A 27,330-nucleotide genomic window follows, 5' to 3' on the forward strand; every position below is an offset into this window, starting at 1 on the left:
TAGGGTCTGATTATGAATCCTCGCTCCTGCTGGCTGTAGGTGCCTGGACTGTCCTGACCAGCCTCTGTCCTGATGGGCAGTAGGTGCACGAGTGGCCACTCATCCCTTCACATTTTGTTTGTTGCAGGTGATCCGGATGTTGACCGAGAAATGCCGACATATGGAGGCCTTAATGGAAGACGCTCTGCAGAATGAGCAGGAGCTGAAGAGACTAGAGAAAGCCTTCAGAAATCTCCAGGGCGAGAACAAATCGCTCAGGTAAAAACCCTGTTTCAGCCAGCTCACACTCAAGCACCCTTTCCACCACTAACCAACCCTTCGCCCCTCAGTTCAACTGTAGGTCGCTAAACACATCTGTTCACCTTTGCAAACTCACTCGGATCTAAACTGTCCCCTCTGTCCTGCTAAACTGAAACCTCACCCACGTCTCTGGTTACTTCTAAGCAACACCCTCTTCCCTGCTAACTGCTAAATTTCACCCGTCTCTCTGCTCACTTGAAACCTCATAAAACCACCCTCTTCGCCTCAAATGTCATAGCACCTCCCTGCTGAAATGTGCACTGCCTCATGCACCTGGCCCACCTCAAACATCACCCACCTCGTTTCTCACCTCTCACCTGCCCCCTCTTGCCTGCTCACCTCTCACCTGCCCCCTCTTCCCACAAACATCACCCCCTTGCTGCTCACCTCTCACCTACCTCTCTCCCTCTCATTACAAACATCACCCACCTTGATTCTCACCTATCACCTGCCCCCTCTTCCCTGCTCTCCACTCACCTGCCCCTCTTCCCTGTTCACCTCTGACCCTCTTGTCTCAATCACCCTCAAACGACATCAGCCTCCCTCTTTTTCTACCCCCTCACACCGCTCTTACCTGTGTCCACCTTCATCTGCCCTGCTGCCTTCCCTGTAGCATCTCAGTGGGCAGTCTGGGGCCACTCTGAGTGTTGGCAGACTGGCATGTATTCAGTATAGCGAAACCTTAGCACAAAACCATTCCTTGTTTAAGTTTTCTGTCACCAACACTTGGAGGCGCTCCACAGGGTAGGGAGAAGCTCTCTGAGCACCAGGGGTCCACTACGGACTCTATCCTGAGGCAGGTGGAGACGTCTGCCCTGCTGTCCGTGGTCTGAATCCAGTCTCCTCGAGTCTGTGCCTTCCCTGACTGCTCCCCTGACTGCCCCCCGAAACCCCCGACTGCCCTCCCTGACGGCCTTTTCCGAATGCCTTCTCTGACTGCCCCCGACTGTGCTCCCCAACTGCCCCCGACTATCCCCAACTGCCCCCTGACTGTCCCGCTTACTGCCCCCTGACTGCCTCCAAATGCCTTCCCCGACTACCCTCCCGGACAGCCCTCCCCGACTACTCTCCCCAACTGCCCTTCCTGACTGCCCTCTCTGACTGCCCTCCCTGACAACCCCCCGACTGCCCTCCCCAACTGCCCTCCTCAACTGCCCTCCTCGACTGCCCTTCCCGACTGCCCTTCCCGACTGCCCTCCCTGACTGCCCTCCCTGACTGCCCTCCCTGACTGCCCTCCCTGACTGCCCTCCCCGACTGCCCTCCCCGACTGCCCTCCCCGACTGCCCTCCCCGACTGCCCTCCCCGACTGCCCTCCCCGACTGCCCTCCCCGACTGCCCTCCCTGACTGCCCTCCCTGCCTCTCATACTCTCCTCCCTGACTCTCCTCCCTGACTCTCCTCCCTGACTCTCCTCTTTGACTCGCTTCTCTGACTCTCCTCCCTGCCTCTCACACTCTCCTCCCTGCCTCTCACACTCTCCTCCCTGACTCTCCTCCCTGACTCTCCTCCCTGACTCTCCTCCCTGACTCTCCTCCCTGACTCTCCTCCCTGACTCTCCTCCCTGACTCTCCTCCCTGACTCTCCTCCCTGACTCTCCTCCCTGACTCCCCTCCCTGACTCTCCTCCCTGACTTGAACGGGATGAGACCGACGTTCTGCTGGTTTGGATATCACCCTCATCTCTGGGGACCACATCCGGGGCCTGATGTCTTCAGTACTTTGACACTAGGCTTCTACTTTGATGAAAAACTTTCCACGATCCATCCCCTACTTGCTTCCGTGTTTTGAGATGGTTCATAAAAATCCTCTGGCATCTACCAGTCTCTGCCCAAAGAACAGTAATACAGGCACTGATTATCTCCAGGTTGTATTATGGGAACATTCTTTATCTGGGGCCCCCAGGGCCTCACTTAGGGGGCGCCAGACTATTATTCCACCTTCCTAAGCTTGTCTCCACCTCCACTCTTGTTCCAGATCTTCATTGGCTTCTGGTTGAAAGCAAATCCATTTTAAAGTACCTTTGCAGCACTCGCAGGCTGTCGATTGTACCCCCCCAGCACAGAGTACCGTCACAGCACTCACAGGCTGTTGATTGCACCCCCCGGCACAGAGTACCTTCGCAGCACTCGCAGGCTGTCGAGTGCGGGCACAGAGTACCTTCGCAGCACTCGCAGGCTGTCGAGTGCACCCCCGGGCACAGAGTACCTTCGCAGCACTCGCAGGCTGTCGAGTGCACCCCCGGGCACAGAGTCCCTTCGCAGCACTCGCAGACTGTCGATTGTACCCCCCCAGCACAGAGTACCGTCGCAGCACTCACAGGCTGTTGATTGCACCCCCCGGCACAGAGTACCTTCGCAGCACTCGCAGGCTGTCGAGTGCGGGCACAGAGTACCTTTGCAGCACTCGCAGGCTGTCTAGTGCACCCCCGGGCACTGAGTACCTTCGCAGCACTCGCAGGCTGTCGAGTGCACCCCCGGGCACAGAGTCCCTTTGCAGCACTCGCAGGCTGTCGAGTGCACCCCCAGGCACAGAGCACCTTCGCAGCACCCGCAGGCTGTCGAGTGCAACCCCAGGCACAGAGTAACGTGGCAGCACTCGCAGGCTGTCAATTGCACCCCAGGGACAGAGCACTGTTGGCTGTCAAGTTCACCCCCAAGTACAAAACGCCTTCAGAGCACTCGGAAGCTGTCAAGTGCACCCCCAGGCACAGAGCACCTCCAGGGCACTTGCAGGCTGTCGAGTGCACCCCTTGGGACAGAGCTCCTCCAGAGCACCCACAGTTCACCCCAAGTACAAAGCACATCCAGGGTGCCCACAGGCTGTAAAGAACAATGTTGGACTTGGCCCTTTTTGCAGGGTCATCCCTAGACTTTTTGCCTTCCTCCTATATTTTTTCTGACCTGTTGTTGGCTGTTTTATGACTCTGGGCACTTTACCACTGCTGATCAGTGCTAAAGTGCATATGCTCTCCCCATTGTAAATTGATGTATGGATTTGTGATTCCATGATTGGCTAATTTGGTTTACCTGTCAGACCCTAGTACAGTGCACCAGGAGTGCCCCGGGCTTGTAAATCCAAATGCTGTTGGTCGGCTTGCAGCACTGGTTGTGCCACCCACAGAAGCAGCCTGTAAAAGTATGTCTAAGGTCTACTATTGCAGAGCCTGTGTGCAGTCTGGTACTGTCATGCTGACTGGGCAAGTGCACCTACTTGCCAGTCCCTAAACCTTTCCTTTTCTTCATATCAGACACCCCTTTGGTAGGCCCAAGGGCAGGGTGCATTGTATGTATAAGGTAGGACATGCCCTGGTGTGTGTGGCATGTTCTAATAGTGAATTACAGCCATTTTCGTTTTTCACTATTCCAAGTCTACCTGTTCTCCATAGGCCAGAATGGGCAGTTTGATTATTACATCTTATAATCCTAACTGACTCAGGGAACATGGTAGAAATTCGAATTTAGTATGCCTGAACTCAGAATGATAAAATACATCTTTTAGTGAAGTTGGTTTTAACATTCTGTGTTTGAAAATGCCACTTTTAGAAAGTAGGCATTTTCTTGTCTAGCCACTCAAACCTGCCTCTGTTAGGCTGTGTATTCCTTGTCTGGAGTTTGAGTGACAGGGCTGGGGAATTCCAGGAGACAGGGTGAGGTGGCCCAGTGGTGAATAGAGAGATCTGCATCTAGATGGGTGGAAGGAGTAGCACCTGGGACCTGAATAGGGCTGTGCCTTCCCTCCACAAAGCTGGCTCCACCTCCTGTGGTGCGTCTGATGTCTCTGCCCTGCACTCTGAAAGGAAAGAAGGAGTCAGGTAAACAAAGTGCTCCAGGACTGACCAGAACTGGTTTGAACAAGGCAAAGGGCCCCTCTGCCCTCAGAGGACAAAGGATTTTGGGGTATAAGTATTGGGACCCTGATCCCAAGAATTTAGATCACTTTGGGAAACAAGAATAAACTCTGCTGAGGAGAGGAACCAAGAAGAAACTGAGGAGAGACTAACCCTGAAACTGGGGGATTGGCCTCCAGGGGTTGCCTACTGCCAAAGAGAGGAGAAAGGAACTTTGTGTGTACTTTTGCTCAACTTGTGAAGGATCTCCAAGGGCTTGGAAAAGAGCTTTCCTCCTTCTGAAGGCTCAGGAACAACAGACTTCACCCCCAGCTCCCCAGAGTTCTTTGGAAGTGCCTGCTGCTGTTGTTGGGCCTTCTGAGGGACCGCATGTCGCAAGGAGCTGGAAGCGCGACTCAAGAAGGAGAAGCGCGCTGCCGTCGTCGCATCGCGTAAAGTGTGTCACCCCTGCAGCTGTCGCATCGAGCAGAAGCATCTCGCATCATCGAAGAAGTGTCTCGCAACGCCGAAGAAGCGCGTCGCCATCGCAGCCATCGTAGCTGTCGCATTGCACTGCATCAAGAAAAGCACCTCACATCCACGGAGAAGCGTGCCACCGTCAGAGCTGTTGCCATCGCATCGCGTAAAGGGTGTCGCCGCTGCAGTTGTCGCATCGAGCGGAAGCGTCTCGCAACGTCGGAAAAGAATGTCGCTGCCAAAGCCGCTGTCGTCGCATCACGTAAAGGGGTGTCGCCGCTGAGGCATCGGATCGAGCCTTCTCACAACAACGGAGAAGCGTGCCGCATCTGGAAGATCTTCACGTCTTTATTTCTTTGCACCAAACTTTCATCACATCAACATCGTTGCAACACTTTCTTTGCCCTGCGTGTCGCATCTACAGGTACATTGACTTAAAGTGTCGCATTTAAGAACTAAAGAGACTTAAGCTAACTACTAACATTTTTAAGTAACAGTATTGTGGATTTTTGTCGTTCATGGTCTTGTGGTAAACCTATATATAGAATACTTATTTTTTATATAAAACCTGTGTGGTGTCCATCTGTAGTGTTGTCACTTAATTACTGTATGTGTTCACAAACACTTTACACACTGCCTCTGAGTTAAGCCTGTCTGCTCGTGCCAAGCTACCAAGGGGGTGAGCAGGGGTTATTTTAGGAGTGTACCCCCCTTACCCAGACTAGAGGCGAGTGTCCCTATTTGTCACAAGTGCATACCTGTGCCAACTAGAGACCCCCAAGTCTAACAAACACCCTTCGGAGCACTAGCAGGCTTTTGAGTGTACCCCCAGGTAGAGAGCACCTCCAGGGCACTTGCAGGCTGTCGAGTGCACCCCATGTACAGAGCACCCCAAGCTCTCAAGTGCACCCCCATGTACAAAGCACCTCCAGGGCACTTGCAGGCTGGCAAGTGCACCCCCAGGTACAGAGCACCTCCAGGGGGCACCTACAATCTGCAAATACACGCCCGGGCACAGAACACCTCCAGAGCACTCACAGGCTGTCGAGAGCACCCCTTGGGACAGAACACCTCCAGAGCACCCACAGGCCCCCAAGTGCACCCCCAAACACACAACACCTCCAGGGCACTTGCAGGCTTTGAACTACACCCCCAGGGCCAAAACACCTCCAGGGCATTGATAGGTTGTCTGGTGTACCCTCAGGTACAGAGCACCCCCAGAGCACCCGCATGCACCTGCAGGGCACTCACAGGCTATCAAGTGCACCCCCAAGTACAGAGCACCTCCAGGGCACCCTCAGGCTGTCAAGTGCACCCCCAAGTACACAGCATCTCCAGGGCACCTACAAGCTGTCAAGTGCACCCCCAGGCACAGAGCACCTCCAGGGCACTTGCAGGCTGCCGAGTCCACCCCTTGAGGCAGAACACCTCCAGAGCACCCACAGGCTGCCAAGTGCACCCCCAAACACACAACACCTGCTAGGAACTTGCAGGCTTTGAACTGCACCCCCAGGGACAAAATACCTCCAGGGTATTCGTAAGTTGTCTGGTGTACCCTCGGGTAGAGAGCAGTGGAGCACTTCCAGGGCACCCGCAGGCACCTCCAGGGCACTCACAGGCTATCAAGTGCACCCCCAAGTACAGAGCACCTCCGGAGCACTCACAGGCTATCAAGTGCACCCCCAAGTACAGAGCACCTCCAGGGCACTCACTGGCTATCAAGTGCACCCTCAAGTACAGAGCACCCCTGGAGCACTCACAGGCTATCAAGTGCACTCCCAAGTACAGAGCACCTCCAGGGCACCTACAAGCTGGCAAATGCACGCCCGGGCACAGAACACTTCAGGAGCACTCGCAGGCTGTCAAGTGCAGACGCAGGGACAGAGCACCTTCAGTGCACCCACAAGCTCTCAAGTGCACCCCATGTACAGAGCACCTCCAGGCTGTCGAGCACACCCCTAGGCACAGAGTTCTTTCACAGTACTCACAAGTTGTTGAATGCACCCCCAGGCACAGGGCACTTCCACAGCACTAGCAGGCTGTTGGGTGCCTTTCCAGGCACAGAACACCTCTAGGGCACTGGCAAGCTGTCTAGAGTGCCCCCAGGCACAGAGCTCCCCCAGTGCACTCGCAGGCTGTCGAGTGCACCCCCAGGCACGGAGCTCCTCCTAGGCACTCATTTGTTGTTGAGTGACCCCAGAAGCAGGGAGCTCCTTCAGGACACTGGCAGACTGTTGAGGGCACTGGTCAAAATACGCAGGTCAGACCAGAAATATTGAAAAGGGGCAGGGTGGCCAAGCTTTTCCTGCCAAGGAAGGACTTTAGACCTTACAGCAATGTGGAAAGAGGCAGAGCAGAAAAGTTCCTGAAAAATTCCTTCAGAGAAGGTCCCGGGTCATGAGAAGGAGATGGATGAAAGACTTGTTGGGCAGGCACTTTCTGCTCCTGACATGTCTGCAGACCCCATTCCAAGTGCAGAATATAACTTGGCTTCAACAATACCTGAAGCTGTTTACATCGGATAATCTGCTCTTGTTGCCCCTCAATCATTCTGACTGTCTATAGTAGGATTCTTTATACTGGACCAATGCCAGCTGATGCCCTACTGAAGAACTCTCTAGCCATTTCAAGTGATCGTCGTGAGTGTGTACTGTGAAATATGGGCCTTATAAATGTGGCTGGGAGTAGAAGCATGGCAGGACTCTCCTGTGTGGCCGGGCACATGGCACAGCTGTGACCTCATGTGTGGGCACACAGCAGAGCTCCGCCATCTCGTGTGGGCACAGAGCACATGCAGGGCCCTCATGTGTGGCCAGGCGGAGAGGCAGTTGTGACCTCATGTGTGGGCATAGAGCGTTATTGGGCCCTCATGTGTGGCCAAGCACAGAGCACTGCTGGGACCTTACAACTGGGCCCTCACCTGTGGGCAGGCACATAGCACAGTAGGGTCCGCCCGTGTGGGCACAGAGAATATCTATGATCTTGTGTGTGGGCATGAGCACAACTGTGCTCTCACTTGTGGCCAGGCACAGAGCATAGCTGGAACCTCATGTGTGGGCACAGAGTACAGCTTGGCCCTCATGTATGGGCATAAGCACAAGTCGGCCCTCACATGTGAAAACAGAGCACAGCTGGGCCCTCACGCATGGCCGCCCAAAGAGCACAACTGGACCCTCATGTGTGAGCACAGACCACAGCTGGGCCCTCATGTGTGGGCACAGAGCACATCTGAGATCACAAAGCACAACTCTGAACTTACATGTTGGCGTAGAGTATAGCTGGGACCTCACATGTTGGCGCAGAACACAACTGGGCCCTTACATGTGGGCACAAAGCTCAGTTGGGCCCTCACGTGTCAGGGCACAGAGCGCAGCTAGGCCCTCATGTGTGACCGGGCGCAGAGGCAGTTGGGACCTCATATGTGGGCATAGAGCATAGTTGGATACAGCTGGAATCTCGCGTGTGAGCATGAGCACAGCTGGGCCATCACTTGTGGCCGGGCACAGAGCACAGCTGAAACATCACATGTGGTCACAGAGCACAGCTGGACCCTCACGTGTGGGCACAGACCACAGCTGGGCCCTCATGTGTCAGGGCAGAGAGCACACCTAGGCCCTCATGTGTGGCCGGCACTAAGCACAGGGGGAACCTCACATGTGGGCTGAGAGCACAGCTAAGCCCTCACATGTGGGCTCAAAGCACAAGTCACAGCTGGGCCTTCAGGTGTGACGAGGCTCAGAGCACATCTGGGTCCTCAAGTGTAGCTGGGTACAGAGCACAGCTGGGACCTCATGTGGGCACAGAGCACAGCTGGGCCCTCATGTATGGCTGGGCACAGAGCCCGATGACCCTCATGTGTGAGTACAGAGCACAGCTGGGACATCACATGTTGACAAAGAGCACAGCTGGGCCCTTAAATGTGGCCGGGCACAAAGGACAGCTGCGTCCTCATATATGGCAGGGCACAAAGCCCGATGGACCCTCACGTTTCGGCACAGAGTACAGCTGGGCTACAGTTGGGTTCTTACCACTGGTCAGGTACAGAGCTCGGCTGGGTCCTCACATGAGGCCTCCTCTACCTTTGCCGAGATTGATTACTTCAAACTGGCATTTCTCCACTCACGCACTTGTCCACCCAACCAGTACTCTAACTCTCTTCACACTCACTCGTGCACTCAGCTAGTCACCTAACTCTTTTCACACTCAATTGTGCACTCAGCCAGTCCCCTAACTCTCTTCACATTTGCTCGTGCACTCAGCCCGTCATCTGACTCTCTTCACTATCACTAGTGAACTCAGCCAGTCCTCTAACTCTCTTCTCGCTCGCTTCATTTACTCACAGTTGCTCTCTTACGTTGAAACCCACTCGTGGGCACTTGTGTGCTCTTGCCCACTCTTACCATGCAGGTCACCCTTGATCACCATTGCTTCTTTCTTGCAGAGAACGAGTCATTGAACTAGAGAAAGAGGTGGTAAAGCACATGGCAGAGGAAGAGCACATAAACTCCGCGCTGGAGCGGGAACAGAACAAAATGGAGACTGTGGAGCGGATCCTGGGCCAGGCAGCTACTGCACTGAAAGACTTCCTGCTGGTAAAGGGCCTCACCCACTCTCTATGGGGAACCACGGTGGATTCTGGCATTAGGGTGCCTTTGGGCTGGAGCTAAACATGGTGAATTCTGGGTAACAATGAAGTATTCTGTATAATGGAGTTCACACCGGCCATCAAGGGTATATGGCAGCGAGGATAATGGGGTTCACAGCGGACAACTCTGGGGTAATGGAGTCATGTTGCAAAGTCATCCTTGTGCCCTGGCACCCCCAATTGTTTCCTGATTGGTAAAAGTGGTAACTGACTCTGAATGTACCTGGGCTCTGCTTAACCATGCCCAGGGCCACTGCTATGCTGAAACCACGCTTAGAATACAGTGAAACACCTACATACACTAGGGTACACCATGGGTTAGGGTACCGCTATGATTGGCATGACCTCGTCTATAAGGCCATAGTACATAATAGGGTGAAGGGGTCAAAACTACCCTTAAGTTCCTAGGATATAATAGGGCATGGTAGCTTAGAGGCCAGCAGAACTTTCTGCGCTTGCAAGTGTGCACTGCTGAGGCCTGAGGTCAGTTTAAAAGCAGCCCCGTGTTGCAGGACTGCTTTTAACATGTAAATTGTGCCCAAACTCGACTTTGATGTTTGGGGCGCTTAAAAAGTAATGAACTACAATGTTTTGGCATATTAGGTACCCCCAGTGTCACTCCTAGGTGTCCCAGGGGTGGGGTCAGGTATTTATAAGGAGGATTCTTATAAAATAGGTTTTATATTCCCTGTCAACATGAAATTGCACATTTCACTTTCCTCGTAGTAAAGTACTTCTAAAAATCGACTTTTGTGATCCGAGCACTGTGGAGGGAGGATCTGCAATATTTGTACATATTCAGAACCCCTAAAGTCTCCCCTAGGGGACCCAGAGGTGGGGGTCCTGTAGATATAGGCAGGGTCCTTATAAAATAAGTTTTATAAGTCCTGGTGTTGGAGAAATTACCCAGTTCATTTTACTCATTCCAGATCCCCAGCTGCATAGGTTAATATGGCAAGAAGTTATTAATTAATAACTCCCACCAGGAAACACAGAAAATATAATTCAAGGACTTAGTAGAATGGTATTGATAAATCCAACAATATGCTATTGGTGAATTTAGCCAGATGGTGAAAAGGGGAACCCAACCCCTGGCCAAAAGGATTGGTGGAGGTCACCTGATAGAGAGTCAGGAGAGAAAGACTATAGGACAGGTGCAGGATAGGATTATACTTACTACACGTCTCTAGAACCCGACGCACCGGAGCGCATCCCTCTCTTACACTCTCTCCCTCCTCGATATCCTTCCGGAAATCTTCAATCTAATCAAGCTGTCTTTCAATATTGAATCTTCCCAGTCTGTTCTTCTCCAGCAGCAGCTCTCGACCACTCCTCACTCAGCATCGACGTCTCTCATCTATTCTCTAAGTCACTCAAGTTATACTCTTTAATTCTGCTTGTCCACCCTCAAAAGTTGCAAGTATCCGTGAATCATGGACTATGATTGGGCAGGGGAGTTGTCATCACCTCATGCAGTCATGCATGAGGTGGAGTGTGGCTCAATGGTTAGAGCGGCAGACCCTGAAGCAGAGTTCTTTCCAGGGACCAGGGTTCGATTCCCGCCTCGGCGGGGCTCGGGCTCAATTTCCTCGGACCTGTCTATTCTCGCCTCGGTGCCTATTCTAATCACGGGCCCCACGCTGCAACTCTGGGCAATAGCTTGCTTAGCCTCCACACCGGCCCCAACAGCGCTAAGGATGCCTGGCTTCACCCTGGGGGTGCCCAGGAGTGGACACTTCACAGGGAAAGCCAGGAGGGGTTCCACAGCGGTATGAGTATCAGCGCCAGGAAACCGCAAAAGGCGACACCGCAAGGTGGCCGTCTGGTGACAGTGCGCTCTATAAGTACCTTGACATTTACATTTACATTTAGTCATTCTTGATCTCTTAACTAATTCTTTGTTTAGTAAACCCTTCCCATTTAACTTCTTAATTTTTCAGAACCATTTGCTTTCACAGACATTCACAAAACAAATTGGATACAAATTTTATATAATTCTACAGTTGAAGAGTGTTTTCAGGCATCTGTCCTTGGTTCTTGGCAGGCTGTCAATGATCCGGTCATCAGGTCACTTCAAGACTTCAGTGCTCAGACTCAACTAGTTTTACGTCTCAACCGCCATCTTTTCACTTGGCTTAGCACATCAGGCCAAAACGCACACTATTAATAAGGGAATCATAAACAAATGTTAATTTCTCAAATATGTTATCACTGTTCACCACCCACTTCTTCTCTATCCCATGTTATTTTCTTCTTTGTTAAGCAAAAGCATTAGCAGTGACAGCCTTTTTTATATCCAGGCAAGCATGTGCCAGGCACATGGTCCCTCGTGACCTACAGTTAGCAACTCCTTGCGCATGTGTTAGAGTTTCCCTCTCACATGGGTTAATCACATGGTTATTTGCACGGTACTAGTTCGCACATTCGCAAGACGATTTTCGGTTTCAAATGGGATTTCAGTTACGTAGCAAATTATTCTTTGTTATTTAAGCAGGCATAAAGCTTTCTCCCCATGTATGAATGTCGTGTGTATGTTAATTTTATTTTATTTTATTTTCTATTTCTATTTGTTAGTACCTGTTAACGAGAGGTTGAGCCGAGCAAGTTTCTTTTCCCTCGAATCCTTGCTCCATCAATCCCCCCTCTGATGGCATTTTAGAGCCATCATAAAATACCCATCATTACCAATTGCCAACTTTATCATTAAATCTTAGATTCTACGTTAGTTTTTACCCATTCTTTATTTTTCTCTTTCATGTTCCATTCTTTCATTTTACCATACAGATTGTCTCTCATTTCCTCTAACTCGATTTCCTCCCATTTTCTCTTTCTTCCCATTCTTTTGTTCTTCATTTCAATCATTGACTTTGTTCTCATTTTTCCCTTACAACATTTATAGGTCATTATTATCACTAATATCACTAATGCTATTGAAATCATAGTTATTAATATTTTTCCTAATAAACAGCTTCCAAAGGTGGAAAACCAGTTACCTATTTTAGAAAGACTTTTACTAAACTTTTCCCATGCACCGTCAACCTCTAGTTGGGTCAAATCATTATGAATCTTCGTAATATTCTTGATATATCCCTCAATAGCTTTACTTTTATCCGGGATATATGTACAGCAGTGTTGGACTTTCAACATGCCACAGATTCTACCCTCTTTTGCCAAAAGAATATCAAGGGCAAGTCTATTTTGCAAAACCATAGATCTGATCGCAACCATTTCAGTATTGATCATTAAGAATCCTCCTGCAGTATCTGTTGATAAACGGTCAACTACAGTGGACAATAGACGTAACTTATGAGAATTTAACGTGACTCCAACTGACGGTATCAATGCACCAAATAGATCACCTACTATTTCTGTAAAACTTGCTCTTCTATTTCTTGTTAGTCCCTTACTTATGTAATTCATTTAATTGTTCTTAGTGATGTGATATACCTTCGGAAATACAATGGCAATGTAACCTCTGCCATACCATCGTGCAGGTAACCCATAATAGACATTTTTACTGCACACATAATAAATTCCTAAAAATACAGGATCAGTTCTTCCTTTTAGTCCCCATCCCCCCATTATTAGGAAGGTATGTTCACATTCGCTAGTACCAATGAATATACTATTATATTCAGTTTTTAATCTATGAAGACCGAATTTCCCCAATTTTCAAGTCCAGGGACATTGCAGCATGAGTCTTGCTTTTCTTGTATTCCCCTTCTAAAGCAGCCCATTTAAGTATATGGGACTTTTGCTCAACCGCTTCTTTTGAAAATCCTGCCTTCTCTCTTCTACTAAATTTAAAACATCTTTTTCTTCATCACGCAAAAGGCATGTTAGATTATTTCAATGTGCATGTGTTATATCTATGGGATTCTCCCATGAACTCTGCATTTTTAGCACTAAGTACTGGATTCATGTTTCTTCTAATAGGGATTTCTGAAAAGACCAAATCCATATTAGAATAATAATATTGCAACTTAACAGTAACATAAAACAAACTAGTTACAACACTACAAGACACACCATAAGTTAAGGGAAGATGGTCATATGTCACACCCTACGAGACAGATGTAGGTAATTTCATGCAAACATTACAATCACTCACATCCATTGTCTCTACACAATGATAAATGAATTTAGTGAATACATTTAATGACGATTCGCTATTTGATTGATCATGATAATACATGCTTTTATCCACTTGCTAATTCTGTAGTAGTAGTTCTCTTAGCAACCACACTTACTCTCTCACTTACATTTGTGTTATTCTGATTATTAGTTATCATTAGGACTGGTATCACAAGTGTTTAATAATATTAATAGTGTATTACTACATAGACCACATTTAACACATCGTCGTTTTAAGTTAGATTTTGAATGTTCAGTCACTTTTAGTTCTGCCATTTTTAGCTTCTAAAATTAATTCTAAATTAGTTTCTCTCTTGAATACGTAAAATCTTTGTGTGATCCCACACTCCAAAAGCTTTCCGCATTAATTAGCCTTTCTTTGAGGGTCCTTGTTTCAATATCTTCTCAATAGAGTCCACCTTTTATGCAAATCAAAAAGGAAAAGTCTTTCTTTAAGGTGGTTTCAATTCCCTTGCATCAGACCCTTCAAAACTGTCAATTTTTGATTCTTCATTTAGGTCAAGATTTTCAAAATCCTCAAGAATGATGTATGTCCACTCTGGACCCTTATACTTTCTACTTGGAACCTTCACTCTTTTTGACGACCTTAATGTTCTTCTTTTTGTATGTTCTTGCTCAGCCTGACTTGACACCTCATCTACTTGTTCTAGTTCTTTCCCTGTTTTTCTTCTTAGAATGTATCTCAATCTTTTCACTCCACTTGGCCAGCGATCTTCCCTTCTAACTCTTTTTGTCTGTACTGCCCTTTCACCTATTTCAAGTGTCTTTTTATTTTCTCTTTCCTTTTGTTCGTTTCGTTCTGAATTCCCTACTTTTTCTTCTTCTGTTGTTTATTCTTATTCCTGACTTTCTACTCTTCTCCTTTCTTCTTCTGACTGCCTCTGATCTAAATTTTGTTCAGCTGTTTCTTTCCCTTTTCCTAACTGATCTGGATTTGAACTTTCGGCAATAGACTTACCTTCCTTTTCTTTATGTAACTGCATTTGATCTAAGTTTTCTGCAATTAATTATTTTTCTGTTTCTGACTGGGCTGAATCTGGGATTTCTGCAACGGATTCTTCTGGATTTTGCTTACTTCGTTCTGGTCTTTCAAGTTCAAGCTCTCCTCTGGTCTTTGCAGTAGTCTCTTCAGTCCCAGTAACTGGTGCCCACTCTGCTTGACTTGTACTTGGTTGTTCGTCGTCAGTGCGTTCTTCAGAGTCTGTTTATCTGATTTCTGTGACTTCACAACTCTCAGCTTCTGGTTATTTTCTTTGTTCTACCAGTTGCTGCTCTGGTCGATCAGGTGGACTTGGGACTCTTTGAGTATGACTGGCGTGGATCCAATTCGGCAACCCAGCACACTTTACTGCTTTTGTCGTGACCAATATGACTTGATGAGGTCCTTTCCACATGGGTTCCAAGCACAACTTTCTTGTATGCTTCTTCATCACGACCCAGTCTCCAGGACACAAATCATAAGCTTGATTTGGCTGTGCTGCATTTGGATCTTCTCCAACCTGGTGAGACACAGAACGTACCAGATCAGCCAGCCCTTTGCAATAGTCCAATATTAAATCATCAGTTATATTCATAAATTTATTTCCAGGTATAAATGCTTGTTTCATTGCTCTTCCCATGAGGATTTCGTGTGGACTTAATCCTCTTCTTCAATCAGGAATGCCTCTAAGGCTCATCAATACAATAAGCAAAGCATCAGGCCATTTCAGTGACGTGGATGCACACACTTTTCCTAACCTGGATTTTATTGTGCCATTGAGCTGCTCAACCACTCCGGAGGCTTCTGGTCGGTAGACACAATGTAACTTCTATTCAATTTTGAAGGCTTCACAAATCAGTTTAATTATCTCATTATTAAAATGAGGTCCTTCTAAAGTGACTGGAAATCCAAATCTCAGGATACACTCCCTTAACAGTAATTTAGCAACTGTGAGACTGTTTTTACTTCTCGTGGGATAGGCTTCCAGTCACTGAGAAAATAGACAAACAGTGACAAGGACATACTTCAAACCGTTGCATGGTGGCAACTCAATGAAGTCTAGTTGCAATCTTGTGAATGGTTCCTCTGCTTTTCCAATTGTCCCCCAACTAACCACTGTTTTCCTTCCCGGGTTTTGCAGTTGGCAGGTCAAACATCTTTGGCAGAGACTTTCTGCAGCAATCCTGAACTTGGAATTAAACCACATCTGTCTCAAATGTCTGATCATGGCATCCCTCGAGACGTGTGCAATTCCACGATGTAGCCTAGCCATTTATGACAACAAGCTATCTGGCATAATTGGTCTACCATCTGGACACACCCACACTTCATCGTCAGCCCTTCTTGTGCAACCTGTTTTGATCCAGCGTTTCTTTTCTTTCATGTCTGCCTCATCCTGTAATTGCCTAACTTCATTCCATGTTTCAAATTCTTTCGTATAGTCTGGCATTCCTAAGGCTGGGGCCTGACACAAACAACTTTTCAGTTTTATGAATGCTTCCTCACTTTCATCATCCCACTCAATCAGATCTATCATCTCTTTTCGTGTCAACCTTATTAAAGGTTTTGCCAGCAGTGAAAATCCACTTATCAATTGACGACAATATCCAACCACTCCCAAAAACATTTGCACTTCCTTTTTTTGTTTTAGGCTTGCTCATTTGTCGAATTACTTTTATTCTTTCTGGTGTCACCTTACTAACTCCTTTCTCTATCTTATGTCCAAGATATTGAACTTCTTGTTTACAAAATTGTAATTTCTCTGGGGACACCTTGTGTCCTCCTTCTGCCAAATGGTTCAGTAAAGCTATTGTGTCGATGACACAAGCTTCTCTTGTCTTTGATGCCACCAATAGGTCATCAATGTACTGAACCAAGACTGAGTTTCCTGGCATAACCAAAGTCTCCAAAACATTTTTCAAAATCTGATTGAATATCAACAGAATTTCTGTGTACCCTTGAGGAACTCGGCACCATGCCTAAACACGGTCTCCAAACTGGAAAGCAAAAAGATATTGGCTATCCGGATGTAGTGGAATTGAAAAGAATGCTTGGCACAAATCAATCATAGTATACCAATGAGCATCCCATGGTATCTGATAAAGAATCACTGCAGGGTGCGGTACTCCAGGACAACAAGGTTATTAATTTTCCTCAATTCTTGCAATATTCTATATTTTCCACTAGGCTTCTTAAGTCCCATGATTGGCGAATTACAAGCACTGCCCAATATTTCTCTTAAATCCCCTGTTCAATCATTTGGTCAATTACTAAGGCAACTCCTGCTTTAACTTCGGGGCTTATTCTGTATTGTGGTGTATTTGGGTATATTGCACCTTCTTTCACCATAACTTTGATTGGGTCTACCTTTGCCATTAGACCAATTTCTTTTACTGTAAAATCCCACACATCTGACATCACTGTATTTATTAATTCATCAGGCAAATCACTTTCAGTAAGACGTGAAAACATCTCATCCACTTCTGTTCCCTGTTTAGCTAGCATCATTCTGAAAGCTACATCCTCATCCGGTGTTTGGAAAGCCACACCATCAGGCGTACAAAAGATGGTGCAATTCATCTTGCACAACAATTCCCTACCTAATAGGTTTACTGGACTCGAGTCGCATACCACAAATCGATGCATGTCTCTGAAATTTCCAATATTCTCTTCTATTGGTTTTGTGATCGGGGTCCTAATCTGTTTATTTCAGACTCCTACAACTTGGATAGTTTCTCCAAGAGGGGTAGGTTTGGGATTTCTGTTGTTCTTACAGTAGAACGGGTAGCGCCAGTATCCACTAGGAAAGTGATATAATTGCCTTCAACCTTCCCATGTACCTGACTGATCTACCGCCAAGGATGCGCCAAGTACGCACTCCTCCTCCTCCCTCAGGCACCGTCATTGCGACATCCCCGATTCATCCACATCACTCTGCATCCAAAATAGTTTAACAGTCTGTGTATTCTTACCACTTTCTCCTCGGAATCCGGTGTTCACACTGTATCTCTGCACCTGAGCATTCACATTGTTGGGCAAAGGGGCTTGTGGCACCTGTAACTGAGGAGTAACTATCTGCTGCTGTTGCTGTTGATTCACAACCACCCCATTCTGCATCTGTGGATTTAAAATTTCATTTACCCCATTATTCTGTTGACTGATTCTACACTCGTTCTTCCAATGTCCAAACTTTCCACACCCATGACAAGGATATTTCTTTCTTGCTTGCTTCCTCTCTACTCATTCTTCCTTTTCCTTTGCTTTCATTCAAACCTTGACCATTCTGATTCTGTCCATTCATCTGATTATCAATTTGAGAACCTGAATTTGTTTCTTGGAGTTCTGCTATCTTCACTTGCCTCCACATAATCTTCTCTTTTAACCTTTCATGCTTTGCATCAATGTCATCACTGCAGTATTTTGCATACTTCAGAATGTCATCGATCGGCTTGCTTTGCCAACCAAGCATATGGTGCTGAATCATCTGGCTAATTTCTGATCATAGTCCATAGACAAATCTATATACAAAATGTCCCATATCTTTATCACCAATGTTTCCAAATCCACTATATTGTTTAAACACCTGTTGTAACCTTTCGTAATATGCATGCACTGACTCATTAGGTTCTTGAGTTGTTCTGTCTATTTTAACCCAATCAGTTTCTTTAGGGGGAATTTTCCCTTTCAGGAAAATAATCACCTGATTATATTTCTTCATTACTTCCTCTGAAGGTGCTCCTGTTCTTGCATCTCTACGATATTCTTCTGTGGGCCAATCAACTGTAATCTTACATTCTGTCCACAAATCTGTTGGTACCGCTATATCAAACAGTCCATCCAAATCCTTCAACAAAACCTTCGAGACCTTGACAAATCTCTCCACCTGCTTGTACCATTCAATGGGTTTCTCTCTTAACCTAGGGAAATCATTTGCAAAAGACAAAATATCCTGTCTGCTCCATGGAACATGAGCATATCCACCACCTGGAACTTCTCTCATCGGACACATCTTTTCAACTTTTTCTACTTCTCTCAACGGAAATGTAGACAACTCTTTGGCAACTATCTCCTCTTTTCTTTGACCATCTACTTCTCCATCAATCTACATCTCCCCATTTCTTTAAAAGGTGTATCAATTCCTTTATTTGCAATCTCCTTCCTGACGCATTCAAGCCTTCCAAGTCCTTTTCAGTAAATTCTGCTCTATAGTGTTTTTGTAGTACTTTTGACTTTTCTATGTCTATTGCAAATTCTAATGCTCCTTCCGCTATTTTCTTATGTAAATTCTTTGTCCTCCAGGTTAAGCTTTTGCAGAGCAACAACAAATCTTCATCCTCATATGAACCTAGTTTATCAAAACTTATTGTACCAATGACCATTTCTTCTAAATCCACCCTTAACATGCTTACATCTATAGTTTTGTGTTTCTTCTTTTCTAATCCTTTTGCCCATTCCTCCAGATCTTTAGGAGAAAATCCATCAGAACCTCCTGCCACTGGAGTGACAGTTGGTACTTTTCTTCTCGCAATCATGGGTGAAATTCTCTTTGGGGTTTCAGTCACAGCCTCAATATTTGGGAGATCCATTAATGAAATATTCGACTCACATTCACTAACATGATAGTCTACAATGACTATCTCCTTTCTAGTACTATTCTGTGAAGCTACCACATTTTGTGATTTTGGCATACCTTGTTTATCACCATACAATGGAATAACAGGGCCAATCGTTACCGGTACTGTCAGTGCTTCTGCATTTAAACCTAACTGATTTATTTTCTGAATTATCTCTTCTTTGGTTTAGTTCAATACATCCCTTTCTTTCTCCTGTGATGCTCGAATGACTGTTGGATCATGTAGAACTTGTGGAACCAATGGAGTTCCCTTCATGGGGGCACTTGGAATTGTATCTCTAGCAGTTTCCTGATAAGGCGGAGGTCTCTTTATCAAAATGTCTTCTAACAACTCATCATCAGATTCATCACACCCTATCCCTGTTGCACCTATGTGTTTCGTTTTCTGCTTACATTTGCTCCCTTCTTGATCATTAGCCACCAATACTGGATACAAACCCTCTGTCACTACAGCCCTTCTCCATCTCTTCATTTCATCTCCTTGTGTGTCAAATGGGATCTTGGTAAAAATCCTCTATTAATTCTCATGTCTCATCTGTATTTCTCACGCTCAAATGCCTCAACTTCCCATTCTCTCAAATCCTCATACTGTGTTAACCTGGGATTTGGTTCTAATGTATTCATCCTGTTTCTCAAATTCTGAAGAATCCTTACATTAAATGTACCATGTTCAGGGAAAGCTAAGACACCATAATCTCTTGTATACTCCACCCAATTTTCCAACCATACACACGTATGATATCCCCTTTCAATCATCATATAGGAAGCCGGTGTATTAGGAGGGGACATCAGAATTCCCTACCTAGTTATTATGCACTTGTCTTTCTTAAAGAAATTCTTGATCTTATGAATCAATTTCATTTTTCTCGTTCTCTTATTTAATTCATTCGACAAAATCCCAAAACTTTTCCGTATTTTCACCAACCCTGTTATCCAAAACTCGTCCAATGCCTGTACGACTCACACCAACAAACCAATCAGAGCTTACTTCGTATTTCCTTCTCCACCCAATATCAGCACGCTACCGGTCTATTGACCAATCAGACTTCTCAGCACACACACTTGTCTGACCAACGCCAGCGCGGCTCTTGTGTCGTCAGTATTACTCCTTCTACTGACCCTCCCTTTACAATCTGCAGTTTTCTCACACCCGCAGAAAAACTGATCTAGCGAAAGGCCAGGATGAACATTTCATAATCAACACATTATTAACAATGGGCCCATATACACAGAATGTGTCAAGTTTTCTGACTGTTTCACTGGGGGTCAAGTTTTATTTCACTTTGATTTGAATTAGTTAATGTCTAACTAACCTTCACAGATCAACACTCTTCCTTTGGTCAATGGACCACTACTCAAGTAGTTGGTGGTGATATTAACAAATTCATTCATCTATCATGTAACTTTTTATAAGATAATAACAGACTCCAGGTAAGTTTCAATACATTTTATCTAACAACGCATTCAAAATGAACGCTCATTTGTGCAGATTCACAGTGCAAACTCCATCAACTTTCATGGGAGAGAAAATGTCATTTATCAAATTACATTCAAAATACAGACGTATTCAACAACCTTAGTGCATTAGGAGTGATAGATGAAGAGACAATAGGCACAATAACTCATACTTTGCGAAGATATGCAAATTCAAGACAGAAATATAATTACCAGATGGTGAAAAGGGGAAAGCCCAACCCCTGGCCAAAAGGATTGGTGGAGGTCACCTGATAGAGAGTCAGGAGACAAAGACTATAGGACAGGTGCAGGATAGGATTATACTTACTATACTTCTCTAGAACCCGACGCACCGGAGCGCATCCCTCTATTATACTCTCTTCCTCCTCGATATTCTTCCGCAAATCTTCACTCTAATCAAGCTGTCTTTCAATATTGAATCTTCCCAGTCTGTTCTTCTCCAGTATTAGCTTTCGCCCACTCCTCACTCAGCATCGACGTCTCATCTATTCTCTAAGTCACTCAAGTTATACTCTTTAATTCTGCTTGTCCACCCTCAAAAGTTGCAAGGATCCGGAATCATGGACTATGATTGGGCAGGGGAGTTGTCATCAGCTCATGCAGTCATTCTTGATTTCTTAACTAATTCTTTGTTTAGTAAACCCTTCCCATTTAATTTCTTAATTTTTCGGAACCATTTGCTTTCACAGACATTCACAAAACAATTTGGATAAAAAAATTATATAATTCTAGAGTTGAAGAGTGTTTTCAGGCATCTGTACTTGGTTCTTGGCAGGCTGTCAATGATCCGGTCAGCAGGTCATTTCAAAACTTCAGTGCGCAGACTCAACTTGTTTTACGTCTCAACCGCCATCTTTTCCCTTGGCTTAGCACATCAGGCCCAAACGCACACTACTAATAAAGGAATCATAAACAGATGTTAATTTCTAAAATATGTTGTTATCACCGTTCACCACCCACTTCTTCTCTATCCCATGTTATTTTCTTCTTTGTTAAGCAAAAGCATTAGCAGTAACAGCCTTTTTTATATCCAGGCAAGCATGTGCCAGGCACGTGGTCCCTCGCGACCTACAGTTAGCAGCTCCTTGCGCATTTGTGAGAGTTTCCCTCTCACATGGGTTAATCACATGGTTATTTACACGGTACTAGTTCGCACATGCGCAAGACGATTTTCGGTTTCAAGTGGGATTTAAGTTATGTAACAAATTATTCTTTGTTATTTAAGCAGGCATAAAGCTTTCTCCCGACGTATGAATGTCGTGTGTATGTTAATTTTCTTTTCTTTTCTATTTCTATTTGTTAGCACCTATTAACGAGAGGTTGATCCGAGCAAGTTTCTTTTCCTCGAATCCTTGCTCCTTCACAGGTACAGGGGTCACAGCTGGGGAGGCTAGTACAGGGGTCACAGCTGAGGATACTTGTACCGTGGTCACTGCCGAGGATGCTCGTTTAGAGGTCAAAGCTGAGGGTACTGGTTTAGGGGTCACTGCTGGGGATCCAGGTACAGGTGTCACAACTGAGGAAGCAGGTACAGGGGTAAGAGCTGAGAATGCAAGTAGATGAGTCACAGCTAGGCATGTAGGTACAGGGGTTACAGCTGAGGACTCGCATACAGGGGTCACAGCTGGGGATGCAGTTATAGGGGTTATGGATGGGGATGCTAGTATAGGGGTCACTGCTGAGGATACTGGTACGGTGATCACTGCCGAGGATGCTCATACAGGGGCCAAAGCTGAGGATACTTGTACAGGGGTCACAACTGGGAATGCAAAAACAGGGGTGACTGCAGGGGCTGCAGGTACAGGGGTCACAGCTGAGAATGTAGGTGCTGCAGTCACAGCTGAGGATGCAGGTACAAGGGTTACAGCTGACAGTTCAGGTACAGTGGTCAGAGTCGAGAATACCGGTACAGTGTTCACTGATGAGGATTCAGGTCCAGGGGTCACCGCTAAGGATGCTAGTCCATGGGTTACAGCTAAGGATGCAGGTACAGGGGTTCCAGCTGAGGATTCTGGTACTGGAGTCACAGCTGAGGATGCCACAACAGGGGTCACAGCTGAGGAAGCAGGTACAGGAGTCACTGCTGAGGATGCAAGTGCAGGAGTCACAGCTGAGGAGTCTAATATAGGGGTCACAGCTGAGGATCCTGGTACAGGGGTCACAGCTGAGGATCCTGGTACAGGGGTCACAGTTGAGGATGCAGGTACGGGTGTCAGAGCTGAAGATGCAGGTACAGGGGTCACAGCTGAGGATTACGGTACTAGATTGTCGAGAATTCTGGTACAGGAGTCACAGCTGAGGATTTCAGTACAGGGGTCACGGCTGAGGATTCTAGTGAAGAAGTCACAGCTGAGGATTTCGGCACAGGGGTCACAGCTGAGGATTCTGGTGCAGGAGTCACAGCTGAGGAAGCAGATACAGGAGTCACTGCTTAGGATGCAAGTACAGGAGTCACATCTGAGAAGTCTAATATAGGGGTCACAGTTGAGGATGCAAGTACAGGGGTAACAGCTGAAGATGCAGGTATAGCGGTCTCAGCTGAGGATTACGGTACCAGATTCATTGCTGAGAATTCTGGTATAGTAGTCACAGCTGAGGATTTTGGTACTGGGGTCACAGCTGAGGATTATGGTGCAGGAGTTACAGCTGAGGAAGCAGGTACAGGGGTCACAGCTGAGGATTCTGGTGTAGGAGTCACAGCTGAGGAAGCAGGTACAGGGGTCACAGCTGAGGATTCTGGTGCAGGAGTCACAGCTGAGGAAGCAGGTACAGGAGTCACTGCTAAGGATGCAAGTACAGGAGTCACTGCTAAGGATGCAAGTACAGGAGTCACAGCTGAGGAGTGTAATATAGGGGACACAGCTGAGGATTTCTGTACAGGGGTCACAGTGGAGGTTTCTGATATAAGAGTCACTGCTGAGCATTCTGGTACAGGTGTCACAGCTGAGGATGCTGGTACAGGAGTCCCAGCTGTGGATTCTAGCACACGAGTCACAGATGAGGATACTGGCCCAAAGGACACAGCTGAGGATGATGTTACCAAAGTCATGGCTGAGAATCATGCTACCAAGATCACAACTGAGGACCCTGGTACTCGGATTACAGCTGAGGATACTTAAGTAAAGCCATAGCTGCAGATGCCGATGGAAAGGTCACAGTAGAAGATGCTGACACCAAGGTCACAGCTCAGGATCCTGGTACATAGGTCACAGCTGAGGATCCTGGGTGGTTTGTATCCTCTGCAGGCGGGTCTTCCTCAGGACGGGGATGGGGGGGGGAACAACCTGTATCAAGGCGAAGTCAGGGTTACAGCCCCTCAGGTGGCGGTCCGCATAATTGTAGCGGTGAATTAGAATAGGTATTGAAATATAATGCGCAGTTTTCAGGACAGCAGTGTCGATTGAATCCTAACACTGGTGGATTAAGGCATCTTAGTAAGCCTCCATAGCGCAGTCCTGGTGATCAGTGCTGTACTCCTCCAGTCACAGCTGAGGATCCTGGTACAGGGGTCACAGCTGAGGATCCTGATACATAGGTCACAGCTGAGGATGCTGGTACATAGGTCACAGCTGAGGATGCTGGTACATAGGTCAAAGCTGAGGATGCTGGTACATAGGTCACAGCTGAGGATGCTGGTACATAGGTCACAGCTGAGGATGCTGGTACATAGGTCACAGCTGAGGATGCTGGTACATAGGTCAAAGCTGAGGATGCTGGTACATAGGTCACAGCTGAGGATCCTGGTACATAGGTCACAGCTGAGGATGCTGGTACATAGGTCACAGCTGAGGATGCTGGTACATAGGTCACAGCTGAGGATGCTCGTACTTAGGTCACAGCTCAGGATCCTTGTACATAGGTCACAGCTGAAGAACCTGGACAGGGGTCACAGCTGATGATGCAGATGCCAAAGTCACGACTGAAGATGCTACTAGGGAGGTCACTGTGCTTATGGTGCTGGTACCAAGACCGCAGTTGTGGAGCTTGTACTGCAGTCAAGGCTGAGGATTCAACATCGCAAATGAGGATTTTGTTTCACGAAGATGCTGTGAAGGGGCCCACTGTGTCGAAGAGGCTGGCACTGGGGTTATAGTCTGTGCTTATTTGGCAGGACTGAGACTCTCTGCATGTATTCTTTTGCATTTTCACCTGTCCAGGTCTTATTTCCCTCAAGAGTTTGGTGATCTCAGTATTCTTCTTTTCTTTGCAGGAGAAGCCCAGTGATGATGAGGACAGGGAGTTTGATGTCATGTTCGATATACGTCGAAATGAGATGCTGCAGAAGTTCCTGGCTCTACTGAACACTGCAGCTGAGTTGGGGCTTGGACCACGGCTCCAGGAATTCTTAACAGAGGAGAAGAACTTCTTCGAGCACAAGATGTCATCCAAGGGAGACAGGTAATGGCGAATGTCTCAGCCAGGGGCAACAGGTGCTGACAAAGTATCATCCAAGGGAGTCAGGTTCTGACAAGGTATCACCCAAGGTAGTCAGGTACTGACAAGGTAGGTATCACCCAAGGTAGTCAGGTACTGACAAGGTATCACCCAAGGGAGTCAGGTGCTGACAATGTATCACCCAAGGGAGTCAGGTGCTGACAAGGTATCACCCAAAGGAGTCAGGTGCTGACAAGGTATCAGCCTGGGTAGAGAGAGAGGTGCTGAGTCTGTCCCAGCCTAAGAAGACAGGTGCAAATCAAGGTTACACAAAAGAGAGAGGTACTGGCAAGGTCTCAGCCTAATGAGACAAGTGCTGACAGGGTCTCACCCATGGGAGACAGGTGCTGACAAGGTCTCAGCCTAGGGATTCAGGTGCTGATAAGGTTTTGTTCATGGTAGACTGGTACTGACAAGGTATCGTCCAGGGTAGAAAGATAAAATATATCACCCTAGTGCTACCAGTGCAGATCAAGGTTACACAAGAGAGACAGGTGCTGACAAGGTTTCAGCCTAGGGAGACAGGCACAGACAGGGTTACACAAGAGAGACAGGCGCTGACAAGGTCTCAGCGTAGGGAGACAGGCACAGACAAGGTTGCACAAGAGAGAGAGGCGGTGACAAGGTCTCAGCATAGGGAGTCCGGTGCAGATCAAGGTTACACAAGAGAAACAGGCGCTGACAAGGTCTCAGCCATTGAAGACCGGTGCAGATCAAGGTTACACAAGAGAGACAGGCGCTGACAAGGTCTCAGCCTAGGGAGACAGGCACAGACAGGGTTACACAAGAGAGACAGGCGCTGACAAGGTCTCAGCGTAGGGAGACAGGCACAGACAAGGTTGCACAAGAGAGAGAGGCGCTGACAAGGTCTCAGCATAGGGAGACCGGTGCAGATCAAGGTTACACAAGAGAGACAGGCGCTGACAAGGTCTCAGCCATTGAAGACCGGTGCAGATCAAGGTTACACAAGAGAGACAGGCGCTGACAAGGTCTCAGCCTAGGGAGACCGGTGCAGATCAAGGTTACACAAGAGAGACAGGCGCTGACAAGGTCTCAGCCATTGAAGACCGGTGCAGATCAAGGTTACACAAGAGAGACAGGCGCTGACAAGGTCTCAGCCTAGGGAGACGGGTGCAGATCAAGGTTACACAAGAGAGACAGGCGCTGACAAGGTCTCAGCCATTGAAGACCGGTGGAGATCAAGGTTCTACAAGAGAGACAGGCGCTGACAAGGTCTCAGCCTAGGGAGACCGGTGCAGATCAAGGTTACACAAGATAGACAGGCGCTGACAAGGTCTCAGCATAGGGAGACAGGTACAGACAAGGTTACACAAGAGAGACAGGCGGTGAAAGGGCTCAGCCTAGTGAGACCGGCACAGACAAGGTTACAGAAGAGAGACAGGCGCTGACAAGGCCTCAGCCTATGAAGACTGGTGCAGATCAAGGTTACACAAGAGGGACAGGAGCTGACAAGGTCTCAGTCGAGGGAGACAGGCACAGACAAGGTTACACAAGAGAGACAAGCACTGACAAGGTCTCAGCCTAGGGAGACAGGCACAGACAAGGTTACTCAAGAGAGACAGGCGCTGACAAGGCCTCAGCCTATGCAGACAGGTGCAGATCAAGGTTACACAAGAGAGACAGGCACTGACAAGGTCTCAGCCTAGAGAGACAGGCACAGACAAGGTTACACAAGAGAGACAGCCGCTGACAAGGTCTCAGCCTAGGGAGACAGCTGCAGATCAAGGTTACACAGGAGAGACAGGTGCTGACAAGGTCTCAGCCTAGGGAGACAGGCACAGACAAGGTTACACAAGAGAGACAGGCGCTGACAAGGTCTCAGCCTATGAAGACAGTTGCAAATCAAGGTTACATAAGAGAGACAGGCGCTGACAAGGTCTCAGCCTATGAAGACAATTGCAGATCAAGGTTACATAAGAGAGACAGGCGCTGACAAGGCCTCAGCCTATGCAGACCGGTGCAGATCGAGGTTACTTAAAAGAGACAGGCGCTGACAAGGTCTCAGCCTAGGGAGACAGGTACAGACCAGGTTACACAAGAGAGACAGGCGCTGACAAGGTCTCAGCCTAGGGAGACAGGCACAGACCAGGTTACACAAGAGAGACAGGCCCTGACAAGGCCTGAGCCTAGGGAGACAGGCACAGACAAGGTTACACAAGAGAGTCAGGCCCTGACAAGGCCTGAGCCGAGGGAGACAGGCACAGACAAGGTTACACAAGAGAAACAGGCGATGACAAGGTCTCAGCCTAGGGAGACCGGAACAGACAAGGTTACACAAGAGAGACGGGCGCTGACAAGGTCTCAGCCTAGGGAGACAGGCACAGACAAGGTTACACAAGAGAGACAGGCGCTGACAAGGTCTCAGCCTAGGGAGACAGGTGCAGA

General features: G+C 47.4%; 1 protein-coding gene across 2 annotated transcripts in view; it reads left to right on the plus strand.

Annotated features, from left to right (window-relative positions):
* CFAP157 (cilia and flagella associated protein 157) overlaps positions 1-27,330 on the plus strand; it is a 202,134-nt gene that overhangs the window by 83,504 nt on the left and 91,300 nt on the right. For both annotated transcript variants that reach the window (XM_085614126.1, XM_085614125.1), the window contains exons 5-7: positions 128-258; positions 9,044-9,194; positions 24,701-24,888. In XM_085614126.1, coding sequence (XP_085470252.1) covers positions 128-258; positions 9,044-9,194; positions 24,701-24,888 — 470 coding nt within the window. The remainder of the gene's footprint in view (positions 1-127; positions 259-9,043; positions 9,195-24,700; positions 24,889-27,330) is intronic.

The sequence above is a fragment of the Triturus cristatus genome, chromosome 1_2 (assembly GCF_964204655.1).
Source record: "Triturus cristatus chromosome 1_2, aTriCri1.1, whole genome shotgun sequence".
Lineage (NCBI taxonomy): Eukaryota > Metazoa > Chordata > Amphibia > Caudata > Salamandridae > Triturus > Triturus cristatus.